Raw genomic sequence first — 16047 nt, 5'->3', positions numbered from 1 at the left:
AGCAGAGCGTGTGCTATTAATTGAATCCGCTTGATAAATGCTTCTGCTATACCATTTTGAGTATGAACATGAGAAACATGATGTTCAACATTAATGCCTAGTGTCATGCAACATTCATCAAAAGTTCGAGACGTAAATTCACCAGCATTATCAAGTCAAATTAACTTAATAGGATGATCTGGGAACTGTGCTCGTAATTTATTATTTGAGCAAGAAGTCTCACAAAAGCTACATTTCGAGTAGACAAGAGGCAAACATACGACCATCGGGTAGATGCATCAATCAAAACCATAAAATATCAAAATGATCTACAAGGTGGTTGAATAGGCTCACAAATATCCCCTTGAATTCTTTGCAAAAATGATGGGGACTCAACATCAATCTTTGATTGTTATGGTCTAATTACCAATTTCTCTTGAAAATAAGCATTGCAATGGTCATCATTTGATATAATAATATGTTTACTTAATAATGAATGCCCATTAGAGTTGGTAATGATTCTACGCATCATGGTGGATCCTAGATGACCTAAACGGTCATGCGAAAGCATGTAAACTTTTGGATCAATGAATTTTTAGTTCATAACAGTATGTGCTTCAATTGTTTTTATGTATGTATAATACAATCCACTTAATAAACCACGCAACTTCTCTAATGTACAACTCTGGGTATTATTGGAGGTAATGCATAGAGATATTCCACATCATCTACACTTTTCATTTCAATATGGTATCCATTCAAGCATATATCTTTAAAACTCAAATTTCTTGTAGATCAAGTAGCGTACAATGCATTTTGCACGGACAATATTGCTCCATTTGGTAGCATGGCCTAGCCTTTTCATGAGCCTTCAATTATATCTGATTCGCTTGATATTGTTGTTACCTTTACTTTTGTAAGCGTTAAGCTTGAGAAATATTTTTGATCTCAAAGTATTGTATGCATGGTTGCCCTGTCTACAAGACAAATATCTCTGCCATTGTTCTTATTTTGAGAACAACCATTGTTTTTATCCATGCTTTCTGAGTAAGACAATCAGAGTTAATAACAATTTATTCATAATAAAAGAAAATCGCAACGCCACTTTTTATTAAATTGAAATACAAGCTTTAAACGACAAGTTCAAATAATGAAGCAGGAGTATATTAAACATGAAATTGATTTAATTGGACCGATATACTTTATTCCCCCTTTTCGCAACAAAGTCTAAAACCATCCAGATGGGTTGTGTTCATTTGGCCTGATAAATCGAATACTGGATCAAATATATCCATTAGGTTAGCCTGGTCGATGAAATTGGTTTTGACACTTCTTTCTTTGAGAGTGGCTTGATACACATCCACAATATGTTTTGGGGTACAGCAGGTACGCGCCCAATGCCCATTGCCACCACATCTATGATAACCTCATTTAGGATTTCTAGGAGTGTTATTCATATAAGCTTTACCCTTGTGGCCGTTTACATTTTTGAAGTTCAGGTTTGAATTATGCCTTGGACCTTGATTTTAAAACTAAAAGCCATGGTTCTTTCCCTTCCCACGAGAGAATATGTTGTTTGCTTCAAGGGAGGCATCATTCCCTTATGAGAATGACATCAACCCAGTTGGTTGGGGCTGATGAGTTTTCATTAGAAGTTCATTGCTCTGTTCAGCCACAAGAAGCACTAATATTAGTTGGTTGTACTATGTAAAGCCTCGCTCTCTATACTGTTGTAGGAGCACATTGGAGAAATGAAAAATACTAAAAGTCTTTTCTAGCATATATTCATCAGTGATAGTCTCTTCACAAAGTTTCATTTGAGAGCTAATTCTGAACATTGCAGATTTATAAAATCCTGGATTCTCAGCTGTGTCCACTTATAACGAGCACTTGGGAGAATCACCATTTTGTGGTGATTATATCTATTATTCAATGCATTCTAGAGAGTCAGTTATTTAACTGTTAGTTACTTGCTCTTCAATTCTTCATCAAGGTGGCGATGAATAAAGATCATAGCTTTTGCCCAATCTTAAGAGGATATGGTGTTTCCTACCTCCAGATATATCTTGGCATCCACAACCTGGGTAAGATAGTTTTTCCCAGTGATATCAAAGGCAGCAAAATCAAGTTTTGCCAAGTTCGCCATTTTTTTTCTAAAAGAAAAATGAGATGTGTAAGAACTTGCAATAATATGGATTCTGGCGGGATCTAATGTTATAACTTCTGGTTCTTACAAAATTTTCATTTTGAACTTTACGCCAAAATAATATGCACTCGAAACTTCAGGTTCCAGAGGTACATAATTTAGACATTATTAAAAAAAAAATTATTAGGTAGTTAGTAATACTCACTACACAAGCACTGCCAAAAAATATAGAGTATTACTACCATAAAGAAAGATAATTAATGGGGAAGGCGATTGTACCACACCACTCTCATTAAAATAATATAGTGTAGAATGAGAGATAATAATGCATCATTCAAGTAGCAAAAAATTAAATATGTAGTTTAAGATGGACGATTATACCGCACCACAAAAAATTGCAGGAAAATTAAATATGCAATTCAAGATGGGCGATTGTACTACACCATCTAAACTTACAATGCACAATTAGTAATCACGAGCTAAACCAAATAAGAAATCACAAATATTTGTAATTATTAAATTGAGTACTAGGAGAAAGCATGGTGCTAGCAGCTCTTGGCAAGAAAACACAAAGCAAGTGAGGTAGAGAAGGAAGAGGAACAATAATATCCCTTATGGGAAACATTTTTTTGGCGAAAGGAAATGAACACTGATTAGTGTTGGAGAATGGTGCTGATAACATTTTATAAATAGACAAAAGTGAGAGAGAGAGAGAGAGAAAGATAACCTTTGCTAGAGATAAAAGTGGAACAAGTGCAATGTATCACATTGTTTATTTTCGTAACTGTATCACACAAAGGATGTAGGTAAAAAGAGGGGAGGGATATTGATATTATTGTTTTCACTCTTGATCTTGTTGTGTTGTTTGATTATACAAGGAAAATTAATGTATGCTGAAAAACATGTCATACAATAACAATAAAATCTAACAATACAACTATTTTTAGTCCTTACCTTTCACTTTTGACTAAACCATGTGGGCACATTCAATTCCCATAGGTTTTACAACAATTTTTATTGAATTTCATGCATTAAGTTATTAGAAAATTGCTTTGTGAAAAAGAAAAACATTAATTCGCCAACCATTGAAGCCAGGTAGATCACAACGTAACCGATTGGAGCTAAATGTGTTATTGGTCTTGAATCAATGAGTATTATTTCCACTAGTTATTTACTTTGTTTTGGCCAATTTTTCCACCAATTTGGCGCATCATAAAATCGCAACTTTTGATTTGTGTGAGATGTTCATGTGTTAGTTTCATATGCAGGTCTTTCCTTTCGTCTTTAATGGAGTGAAATTTAGGAAATCTGATTTAGGTCAATTAAAAATTTCATATTTTAGTATAGATCACTTATCATTTCAATTTCTAGCATAGATCAAGTGAAATATTTCTTCTTTTTAACTAATATCAATACAAATGTTACTTTTATCTAACTAAGATCAACATGTGCGCTCAATTAGTAACTTTATACAACATTATTCACACGGTTGAGCACATATTTTCTCATGATCTAATCATTCTTTTTTGGATTTTTATCACAAATAGTTCTTAAGGGAAAACTAATGAAAAGGACTTGAAAATTTTGAGTTTTAACGAAAATGACAAAATAAAAGGTAAAGTGAATAGTACCAAGATTGACTTTTTAGTGTAAAAATGTGATTTTTTGTTAAAGTGAACAGTATCGGGAGTTTTTCGTTAAAGTTCCTTAAAATTACCCTCACCATCAAGATGGTCCCAAAAATTGAAAATCAATCAATGTAGTCCTTGAAAATAGGTGTCACAAATCAATGTAGTTATTCTGTCACAACTCTGTTAAAAATTCTGTTAATTGTTGATGTGGCACATAAATGTGCCCCACAAGATTTACGAGATTTTATCACAAATGGTCCCTGAAAATTCACTCACGCCATCAAGATGGTCCTTGAAATTGACTCAAACCATCAAGATAATCCCTAAAATTGAAAATTGTTGAATGTAGTCCTTGAAAATAGGTGTCACAAATCAATATGATCCTTCCGCCACAATTGTGTAAGAAAAATTTGTTATGTGCTTATGTGGGTTTAATAATTAATTAAAAAAGTTGTCTAAACACCTTGTTGTACAATAGAAATTTTTTCTTATAGTAGGACCTACTCTGAAGAGAGATCCTTTCCATAAATTCTCAAAGATACAAGGCTTAACCAAAGCCTAAGAGGGGGTTTGGAAATAGTTTTCAACCAACAATATATGCACTTGATTATAACCTGATCATCTCAAGGTTGACCTTGTTGTTATTTGAGTCACCAGACCACCAAGGAAGTGCCAAACTCTCCAAGATTGAGGTTGTGAGGATGTTGATCACCTAAATATTAACAGTGATGTCCCAGAAGTCGTTGCCAATCAGCCAAGCTGTCACAAAGAGTGATCTCGATTCAAGTTCAATTTGGTGAAGGATGTCGAACTGTGTAAAGATTGATGTATTGAGATTTTTTTAGAGAATAGACAACAAAGGAGGTAGAGAAATGTGGACTGGGATTGAAGGTGATTGCAGGACTGAGTTTTTGGGTTCACAACTTTTTATTAACTATTAAATTATTAAACCTATTTGTAATTTTTTTAAAATTTAATTAGACTTGTGTGATCCATTTATGTGTCACATTAGCACATAACAGAACTTTTGAAGAATCGTGACAGAAGAACTACATTGATTTGAGACACTTACTTGCGGGGCTAAATTGATCAATTTTCAATTTCAATGATCATTTTGATGTTGTAGGTCAATTTTAAGGACTATTTTGATGTCGCGAGTCAATTTCAATGACCATTTGTGAGTTATGGGACCTATTTATGTGCCACATCAACATTTAACGGAATTTTTAACAGAATTGTGATGGAAAGACCACGTTGATTTACAACACCTATTTTCAGGGACTACATTAATTGATTTTCAATTTCAGAGACCATCTTGATGGTGAAGGTCAATTTCAGGGATAAAAACCCTTCTTTTTTTAGATTTCCAGTCATATAGCATCCTTACAAAAATTTATCCAAATCAAAAAGTGTTTCAATATCTTATTGTGACAAAGAAAAATTTACAGAGAGAATGTTGTGGAAAACACAATAAATTGTTCACAATAATAATCAACTTGCTCAATGATATACGATTGGACGAATTTTTATAAGGATGTTCTTTGTATGATGTTTTTTTTATGATCTTTGAAAAAAAATATTGTGAAGTGGGCTCAAACACATAGTTAATGTCAATGTCATATTAAATTATTAATAGGTTAGCACTTGAACGCTCCCAATAATATCAATACCATTTGCTAAAATCTCCTCTAAAACACAAAATATTGGTCGACTCAACTCTAATGTTGAAAATATCTGTGATTTTATAGAACTTACTCGGTCAGTCGATACCGATTCAAATCCAGGTATAAAACTTTGAAGTCTCATTAATGCACAAGATATATAGAATGTGGTCTGAAATTAAGCAGAGAATATGTCTCTGAGATTGTATTGTTGCTTCTGCTGATGATGATCAAGAAAGTTCATCATACTACATTATTTTTTTTTTTGGGATATCCAATTTATATAAAAAGATGGTACTGGATACTCGTAGTGTTTGGAGAAAGAGAAATAATAAAAAGTAGGGTTTTGAGAGACAAGGACAAAGATCTCAACGAGATCGTACAATGTTTACAAACATAGCTCAGGCATCTACCAGCTTATCTTTTTGTTCTTTTTTTTTAATCCAAGCACTCCTTGTCGGCTTTTTTTTTTTCTCAAAACTATGTGCATTATTAGTTTAGTTTAGAGCTAACTCTTCTCTCTCCCTAAAAGCCAATCCATTTTGAACATGGACAGAAAGAAACCAATGTAAAAACAAGTGATGTTTCTTGTGATGGTATATATCAGGCTTTTTGTTCACGTTATCATCATCCCCACTGGCTAGTCACTACTCACTGGTTACTTACTAAAGTAGCCGTCCACGTGAACTCGAGTGACTGATAACTAGTAATAGTTGTGAGCTTCATTTCAAAACTACATGTGCACTTCGGCGATAAACGCTAGCTTTTGTGGAAACACCCCAATAAACAAATTTCTTGTTTACGCTACGAGAAAAATGGCCATTGCACACAAAAAGTTAATTGTGCCTATTGAAACCTAAGGACACCAATATATGTGTCCATTAATAATAGCAACAATGCAACAACCAAAATAATATATGTGCCCACTATGGGCATGCCCTTTGATCATAGGGCACAATATGACGTTTGGTGCTCAAAGAGTTGAGAACAAACAACGGTTTTTCTATGCCTTTGTTCTAACAAGGTTGTCTGATGATTATGTATTCATTTCAGAATTAACAAATGTTTAGCTGACATAATCTTACGCAATGTGTCATTAGATTAGAGAAAACTTGTGCCACAATCTCATCACAAAATCAAGTTGTTATGATAAACATAATTTGTGTGGACAACTTTGAAATAGATTTCATGCTACTATTTTTTTTTCCCTGCTTAATAGTAAGATTAAGAGATTACTGCAAGCGACCCGAGACCTTGAATATGATTTCCCCTCCCATCATTATCGCTTATAGCAAAGTAGTTCGATGTTTTAATCAACTATAAACTATATAACAAAAAAGCGGGATGCATGGGATTCTCTTAGTTTTAGTCATTTCGTCATGGTACAGGTTGCGATAGTATTTTAGATATTGTTACAATTTGATCAACGTGGCCTATTAGCTCAGCTGGTTAGAGCGTCGTGCTAATAACGCGAAGGTCGCAGGTTCGAGACCTGCATGGGCCACTTCTTAACGTTTTCACCCCTTTTTTTTTTTTTTTTTTTTTTTCGTGTTCCTCTTCTTTTGCAAGAAGATCGAAAGGATTTCTGACGAATGACCCAAGGCCCTCCTACTGAACTTACATCAAGTGTTTATTAATTCTCATAAATTAAGAAAAACAATTCTGACGAATGACCCAAGGCCCTCCTACTAAACTTACCTCAAGTGTTTATTAATTCTCATAAATTAAGAAAAACAATAATTAATCTACAAGCTAAGGACTTGTTAATAATCATTCGTTTCTAGTTTTTTATTTTTACCATTGTGCTTGAGATTTGAAGAAAGTGTATGGCGAGAATAGTACTAGAATGGGTGATCTTCTGAGAAGTACTCGTGTTGCATCCCCCACCTATTCCAATTCAGTTTTTCCTAATCTAACATCTAATCTAATAAATTAATCGTTCAACAAAAAAAAAATTGTAAAAAGAATTAGTTGGGATTGAATACACACCATAATGCATAATTATTATTCTTTTTCTCTTAAAAAAAAATTGTATGGTGAAAGAGGTAAGAAGAAAAGTAATAGGAAAAATAGGAAGAATACGGAAGAATGCATGAAATAAAATCTTGAAAGTGAAAACAACATATAATAGTTTTTGGTTTCTAGTTTTTATTTTGTATGCATTTCTTCAACATATTTCTTCCACTCAGCTCTCCTTTTCCCATGTATTTCTCCTCCATCACCAACACTAAAAGAAAAACCAAAAATAAAATAATTATCAATCTGCCTTGAAGTATATACCCTTTCCTGAGCTGCGCATTTGGTTAGAAGAATACCTGGCTATCAAAAATGTCCTCCATAAAACATTTTGTATGTGATTTACAATATATTTTTTCTTGTGATCAAAACCGTTTATATTATAAACTACTATATAAAGATAGTTTTGAAAGAGAGAGAGTTCATCCATCCACTTCATTATTCAAATAGAATTGTACAAAAGAGAATTGAAATTCCATCCCAAATGCAAAGTACCTCTATAAAAAAAAACAACATTCCAAACAAAAAAGGTGATCACTATGGGGTCTAGATAACAGCCCAGAGCTAATGGCATCCCAAAATTTGTTTACCATAATATACATCTCAATTAAAATCAATAAACAAATTACCCATTTCACATATTAATGGCTGCTTAACCAAAATCCCCCTTCTTCTCAAGACTCCTTAATTAGGGAAGGCAGAGATCCATATGCATATTCTTCTAGTAACGTCAAAATCACTCACTCTCCTACGGCGAATTCACGGCGCTTACTGGCTTGCCTCTTCCCATGGTGAAGCCTCGAGTCCCATCCGGCATTCTTGGTCCTTTGGAATTCAGTTTTGCAGATGCTTCACAGTGGATGGTGCTGCTTGATAGCGGAGACGGGGTAATCAGGCCACGGCCGCTCAGGCTCTGCCCGCGTCCTCGTCCCTTACCACGCCCCCAGGCCAATCCTTTCTTGGACAATGCGGAGTTTTCTTCAACCTACCCAAAAACGTATTCGTGTGAGATCAAGGCGTTATTTGAAATACATAAAATTATATGTACCACATTTTATCTCATATCCTTGATAAAAGTGTGATCCACTTGCATAAGTGGATTTTGCCTCTTAGCTTGTCGATGAAAACGTGATCAGAAAATACAGTACATGCTGTAAAAGACAATGTAATGGCATGTTAACATGATTTTTTTTAATGCAAGAAGGGACTTACATTAGGACTATCAATCACCAATTCAGGGTTGCTTGGGTGAGAAGTTTCTACTGCGCAATCATACGGTGGTTCTTCATCCTCTAAAATGCCATCGAAATCAGACTTTCTGCTCTTCAAAACAGACTTTGGCTGAAAATCACGGTGTTTTCGAAGCAACGAGGCCTTATTAAATAAGTGGAGGTCTATATGCATATACTGAACTTACAGGCAACCACATTCTCTGATGTTTATAAAGACATACCGAGCATCTGATCAGCATCCTTACTCGGAGCCCTTTTCTCCAGTTCCTTTCATCGCTCAACTTATCAACCTGATGTATGAAAAATATTAAGAGAGAACAAAGGATGGAATCTGAAGTTATAACAGCATTAAACATACCGCTCTCTCTGCTATTTCCATTGTCTCATACTCCAAAAGTGCATGCAGCTGCATAATTAGAGAAGTAATGTATTATCATAAGAAAATTTCTACAAGAGTTCTTGTGAATTATATGGCTAATAGGACAAAACTGGTTAATTTAATCTTGTACCTTGTTGCTGATAATGAAATCGCCTTTGGAGCGGGAAGAATTGGATTCGTGGGGATGGCATATTCGGATAGTTTTCACACTGTTCTTGAAAGAAAGTGTAAATATGCTGTGATGATTCTCTCAAAATATATGATAACACAATACGAAAGGAAAGACCATGGAAAAACTTGGTGCGAAAAATCCAACCTTCCAACCACACTGAATATCTTCTCCAGGTTTTGATGAGAGTGATCTTCAGGCAAATTCTCTGCCACAACGGTGCGAGACTGCAAGAATGGATAAAAGAACAAACACACCATATAAATGACTCATGAAGACACTTAAATCCATGTTGTTTAGTAAGCAACTGCTTTTACCTGCAATTCCTCTTTGTCCTTTTCAGTAAAAGGACGCTTACGTCTAACCTTCTTGCCATCCTCACTTACAACCTTCAATAAATTTATTGAAGAATCAGGATGAAGGCTTGAAGATCAAATGAGTAATACTATTCATGAACGAAAAGAATGACAACAAAACCTGATCAGTAATTTAATCAGACAACTTACAAGCTTTAAAGAAGACCGCAGTGCTTGCGTGAGCATATGGTTGTTACTAGTAAGTGACTTCATTTTCTTGGTGGAGGCAACAACAGATATTGGAACTGTTATAAAATACAAAAGCATGCATGAATCGAATTGCGGATTCTCTTTTTTTACTTAATCTGCATAAATTAGTTTCCGAAAATGTTTACCAAATCCTTCGGGATCTTTACTTATGTGTTTCGCTAAGGATTCATTTGCCAGCAGACTCATGTCACTGAACTGGTACTCCACCTGTTTTATGCAAAAAAAATAGTCCTTAGGTTCAGAAGGTGCTGTCATAGTCCAGTCCTAATTGTCTAATGACTATAGACATCATTAAGGGTGACAACAAATCAATATGTTAAATGATTTAACATCTCATGCATCGCAAAATTTGAAAGAGTAATGAGGTCTTCTAATTTCTAGAGAGATCTCCAACTATTTTTTGATACAGATTTCCTTGCGGAACATTAACAAAATTGGACGAACACTTCCAATAGCTTCTGAGGTAAATTCCCTGCCTGAAAAACCTGGTAATGCTTTCTCATCTTAAATTGGACAATGGCAATCGGAGGTTTTGAACCCACCCTATGACAATTGGTGCTGGTATCATAATAGATAATCCCTAGACCTCTAAAACTTGAACGATTACCAAAATTGGCTGACAATTAAGTTTTCCAAATTTCATGTCACACATAGTTGAATCTAAATCTATGTGTGACTTGCAAAAGCCATGGTGGGAGGGAACAAATGAAGGTCATAAAAGGACGATTCCATTTTGCCTAACATGATCAGAAAATCCAGACATGTTTTATCTAATTCCTAATAAAAAAACCTGATATATGGTCCATAATTTTGAAACTTTAACACATAGGGTAACGTTCTTTTGTCAGATTGAATGCCGGTACACATCCAAACAAAAATCAACCTGATCAATGATCAAGATTCACAGTTTGATAAAACCACATTTTCCTTGACATACAATACAATATGGATAAAAAGAATGAACATTCGAAGGCACGTTACCTGCTTAATGATCTTCTGTTGAAGATCATCTGGGAGCGCGTTCTTGGACCGATTGGAAAGCGGATTGATATTGGGATTATTGGAGATCAGGTAAGGAGGCAATTCTTGGTCCCCAATGTAAAACCAATCAGGGGAAACAGTACTGTCACCAAGAAAGTGAAAGCAGGGATAGAAATAACCAGAAATGGGCATCTGGGCATGTGATCTTGGCACAAATTCAGGTGCCTGTGCATTAAATGTGAAGGATGGACTTCTTGGGTTTTCTTTCACCTCCATATCTGGGACCTCTTGGGGCTTTTCCCCAGGTGGTTGTGCTTGTGCCATTTTTTTTCCCTTTGATGTTCTTCAATTCTCTCTCTCTAGATGCCACACACACTCTCTCTCCTCTCTGGGTTTTTTTTAGTGTGTGGATTTAGCTTCTGTGTGTTTTTCTCTCTCTCTTGGGGATTATTGTGTTAAAGTTTTGTAACTGTAATTTGATATCGCAGCCTTGTTTGGCGCCAAAGTATTGGGTATCCGTATTTCGATGTGGGGATTTGTATGGACTGATTTTTCTTTTAGATGACCGTTGCTTGTGGAGGTTTGACTCGTTATTTTGAGGCTTCCATTTGCCCATGTGTCCTCTTTTCTCTTTGCACAAGTCCTACAAATTTGGATCGTGTCTATTTTATCTAGGACGTCCCTTTAAAAGATATTGTCGAACATCAAATGGGATCAAAATTACGTTCCTCATATTGTAGATTTTAATTTAATAATTTTTTCTCTCATATTGTTTTGGTTTCTACACAAAATTTATGTGACCATTTTGACATATAGAAAGAGTGCATTATTAAGTGATAACTACTATCTTTGTGTTTTTATTCTTCTAACAGAAAATGAAGATGTCACTTAGTACTATGGTCTAGTGATAAGTGAGAGATCTTATATTCAATTCTCGCCAAAGGCGAAGTTAACCACATTATTATGGCAAAACTATTATAAGGCTTAACTCATTCCCCCACCATCTTAATGTAAATACTATCATTTGTTTCAGAAAAAAAAAAAAACAAAAACATAAAAAAAAACAAAAAGCAAAGATAATTCTTGCATGGTGACATAAAGAAGAATATTTTGAACATAAAACACAAAGAAAAAACTTTAAATTGATAATAATGTTTTTTTTTTAACAAAACATATTATCTACATTAGGAGGTAGGAGAGTAGGTTAAGCCTCATTAGCTAGCAATAATGTGATTTAAATTCATTTTTTGTGAGAATCGAACCTAAGACATCTCACTTATAAATTAACAAACTCAACTGTCAGTATTAAATTGACTATTAGTAATAGTGCTTTTGTAACTTTTAGAGTTTTGAAAAAAAAAAAAAAAGAATTGAAAGTTATTTAAATGAATACACCATTAATGAACAATTCATAGATGATAGGAGACGTCATAAAAAGATTTAATTGAAGAAATTATGTTTTTCTTTCTTGAATGTGTAAGTAAAGCTATTATCAAGGAGAATGACTTTTGTAGAACTGGTTCACTGCCAATGTGGTGTTCGTTCCAATAAAACAAGATATATTTTATACTAAGAGGAAGAAGAGTTCGGCTAAGTCACACAATAGACAACCTAATTTGGTATTGAATTCACCATCCACGATATTCGAATTTAAGATTTTTCACTTACAAGTGAAGAGGAATACCATTAGACCGTAGTACTGAGTTGGATGAATCGAGATGTTCGTTCTGTATAAGTTACTCTTATTTATCAAAACCAGTTTTGTTCGGAATTTTTCCTATTGAGTTTTCTCCAAACAAGGTTTTTAGTGAGGCCTTCCCGCAAGCCTTGGTATTTTAAATTTCTTTTCAGTTAATGGAGTCCATATTGTTTAGAAATAATAACAGTTTAAGAGAGATAACATTGTTAAATTCATTATAATTATAATAGAAAATTTGTCTGCAACACTTACATATTTTTATGCAATCGTCAGCCAATCACTATAATAGGTCCGAAGTTCAAATTTCTCTTACGTTTGACAAGGATACACTCGAAATTTGGGAGAAAGAAAATAAAAATTTGAAGTTGGTGGATTTATACTTGAAGAATATGAGTCCAAGTCCCAACCAACCCCTATGCCCTATATATTTGCTCTTTCACACACTTGAGATTGGTCCAATAAAGTTCAAAATGGCGGTTTGGGCGGACGTATGTATAGATTGGTACATTAATCGTAGCCCAATGTAATGGTAGCAAGAAAGAAGTTGCCCACACAAGCAATGGAGGGCCAGCCTTTTAGCCCAATATGATGCTCCATGGGCAACATCTAAAGTAGAAAGCCTTCATTTTCTACATGAGAATGGGACACAAAGAAAAAATTTAGGATAAAAACATTAATTAAACCCAATTACACTATTGTCTAATAATATTTTCTATAAATTTGTAAAAAAGATATATCAAGTTTAATTCACATAAATGACGAATTTCTAAAAAAGATAATTTCCATAAAAATTACACTTTGTACCTCTCTGATTTGGTTTGTATCTTTTAAAACCAGGCAAAAAATATCATAAAATATCATAAAACTGCACGTTGTTTCACCATTAGGTTATCGGTCAACCTTACCATAATCGAATATCGATAACAAGTCTTTGATTAATAGATACCAGATAAATGGTACACCTTATGTGTGTTTTAAATATATGGTAGTTTCTACTTCAAAAAGTATATGGCAATTTGAAAAAGAAATTGGCCTTAAAATGAGTTTGAATTGAATGAAAACTAAAATAAAAAAGGAAATGTAGGGAGTGGGAGAGAGAAAGTGAAAGAGTAAAACTATGGTTACATGTGTGTGAGAGAATGAAAAAACAACAAATCTTTTGTGCGAAATTACTTTAATGCCCATAAAATTACTTTTGATTTTTTTTTTCAATCATGCATGGAAGGGTAAAATAGTATTTTCCTTTATTTTTTAATTTTTTTTTAAGCAAGAAAATATATTAAAGGAAAAACCACCAAGAACAACTATTCCCTACAAAATCAAATTGAAGAGCATGAAGAACAAATGAAGAAATACAATAATCCCAAATATGACAATCAGTAATAAGAAGGCCTTGGCGAGTGAAGGCATTCGCCACAAAGTTAGCATCTCTAAAATATGTTTCCAATCAATGCAAGCAAATTTGGTCGCCGTCCACTTGATATCTTCAATAATAGAAACTAGATTTCAAAGTATCGCACCCCAGTCTAACATTCACTGAATGACCAACTTAGAGTCTCCTTTTACTATAATCTTTGTATAGCCCTTCCTCTGAGCAAAAAGAAGGCCCTCTTTGAGAGCCCTAGCCTCCACTTCAGAAATAGTGGCGCCGTCAAGATTTAAAGCTCCACCACCAATGAGCTGCCCATTATGATATCTTAAGACAAATCCTGCCATCACCTTGTCCCCAATAACTAAGCCGTCAAAATTTAGCTTAATATTACTCTGGTTTGGAGGGTGCCATTTAATGATCACGAAAATATCATTAGTATTTCTCCTTAAACCTTTATAATTGGCCAATAACTTAGATCCTGGCGGAATTGGCATAACATTATTGAACACCATCTTATTACGGTCATTCTAAATTTGCCAACAAAGGAGGAAACACAAGATTAATTCACTAGGATCTTCTTTATCAACATGCTTTAAAGAATTAAGCCAGTTTATGATCACAGGGAAGTTAGCATTAGTGAAATTGCCTGGTTTAATTGAACAAAGGTCCCAGATCAAATTAGTGACACTGCAATTAATGAATAAATGCATTTGATCTTCCTCTTCAGAATTACAAAAAGGACACATCTTATCACTATTAATCACAATATGACTTAATCTTTTTCTGGTCTGAAGTCTATCACGAATGAACAACCATGCATACATCTTAACTTTAAGGAGAACATTAATTTTTCACATCTTATTAATTAACTTATGATTTGTAGATTGAGTCAACGTCCCTTTCTGAATCCAAGTAGGCGATTTAACAAAGAACTTACCATTTGTATTTGGACCCCAAACTAGCACATCTTTGGAAACCTATAAAGGAATCGTAATATTACAAATTTTCCTAACAATTTCATTACTAACCACTTGCAAAAGCATTCTCCTATCCCAACAAAAATTATCAATAAAGTCACTAACCTTCAACTCCCAATTAATTTTTTGATTGTCAATATTGGGTAAGAGATGGAACAAAGGGTAAGGAAAACCCAATAGTAGGATCAGAACAAAATGTCCTTACCATTACCACTCTCCATCTCATACCCTTAAGAATAACATCCCTACTTTTCAAGATACCTTTCCAAGCAAAAGAATGATTTTGTCTAATTTTATTATCTAGAAAATTTTCCTTTCTAAGATTCTTACTCTTGACCAATTCACCTACCAATTATCATCCTTAGTCAACAACTTCCAACCCAATTTAGCAAGACAAATGTTATTAAAATAATCTAGTTTTTGAACTCCTAGACCGCCCACTTTCTTTGGAGCACAAACTGAATCCCAAGCCACCGGAAAGATCTTCATGTCCCTACCCCACAAAAAATCCCTACATTCTTTATTGAGCTTATTGACAATCTTGTCAAGACACTTAAAGCAAGACATAACATGATTAGGCATGTGAAATCCCATTCCCGGATTTCACTATTATAATCTACGTATTTGTTTTATTGAGATTTTATATTATTTTTTGAGAATTTATATTAATTTATTTGAAATTAGATTTCAATTAAACTAGTTACGAAGAGTGAAGTTTGAAAAATTATTATTTACTCGTTGACCTTTTGAGGTCACAAGTAACGTTTTCGAATAGGTCTTGAAGCCACGAGAACACAGGCGAAAGCCGTTTGCGAGTCCAGGTTATAACGGTATAGTTACGGACATTTGAAGTTGTGAAACTTTAGGTTGTGAAAATTATTTAATTTCCACTAGAGGGTAAAAGGCCCAAATTTATAATTGGGTCAAGGGAACTGGTTAGGGGGATTAAAAAAAAAAAAGAACCAATGAAGAGGAGGAAAAGAGGGGGGAAAAGAAAAGAAAAAAAAGGGAAGAAAGAGACCTCCCTTCTTGTCTGTACACCTGCGCCCCCCACCCGAGCAAATTTCGGCGATTTTTCGCCATCTTTTCCGTTGAGCAACCACCATTAACTACCTGCAATCTCTTCCACTACCTCCCTTCTACCTTTCTCGCCCAAGATTAAGGGGTTTTGGGTCCAAAACCATGTAAAAACCGTGCGGATGACCCATGAAATTTTGACGGCGATTCCGCCGTTTCGGT

At 34.4% G+C, this 16047-nt stretch overlaps 1 protein-coding gene and 1 non-coding gene across 2 annotated transcripts; one reads left to right on the top strand and one right to left on the bottom strand.

Annotated features, from left to right (window-relative positions):
- The first annotated feature begins 6847 nt into the window (after positions 1-6847).
- TRNAI-AAU (transfer RNA isoleucine (anticodon AAU)) lies at positions 6848-6921 on the top strand. The gene has a single exon. It is a non-coding gene; the product is annotated as a tRNA-Ile (tRNA).
- Positions 6922-7837: 916 nt separating this feature from the next.
- Positions 7838-11233, bottom strand: LOC137727237 (la-related protein 6C). Its single transcript, XM_068466097.2, has 10 exons — positions 10761-11233; positions 9905-9986; positions 9720-9814; positions 9531-9602; positions 9361-9440; positions 9175-9253; positions 9024-9071; positions 8887-8955; positions 8646-8774; positions 7838-8418 (listed from the first exon to the last, which is right to left on the bottom strand). Exons 1-10 carry the CDS (start codon positions 11082-11084, stop codon positions 8182-8184), a joined length of 1215 nt encoding a protein of 404 aa, XP_068322198.2. The 5' UTR covers positions 11085-11233; the 3' UTR covers positions 7838-8181.
- Between the last annotated feature and the right edge of the window lie 4814 nt (positions 11234-16047).

The sequence above is a fragment of the Pyrus communis genome, chromosome 10 (genome assembly GCF_041283825.1).
Source record: "Pyrus communis isolate YQ-2024b chromosome 10, ASM4128382v1, whole genome shotgun sequence".
NCBI lineage: Eukaryota > Viridiplantae > Streptophyta > Magnoliopsida > Rosales > Rosaceae > Pyrus > Pyrus communis.
This window is presented reverse-complemented; position numbering and strand designations above follow the sequence as displayed.

Bases quoted from the DNA above. Each gene is read 5' to 3' on its own strand.
- LOC137727237 (XM_068466097.2), bottom strand. From the start codon at position 11,084: ATGGCACAAGCACAACCACCTGGGGAAAAGCCCCAAGAGGTCCCAGAT. The intron at 9,254-9,360 runs GTTGGATTTTTC...TTTCAAGAACAG, and splicing joins ATATTCAGTGTGGTTGGAAG to TGTGAAAACTATCCGAATAT. The intron at 8,419-8,645 runs GTAAGTCCCTTC...GTTTTTGGGTAG, and splicing joins TGGTGATTGATAGTCCTAAT to GTTGAAGAAAACTCCGCATT.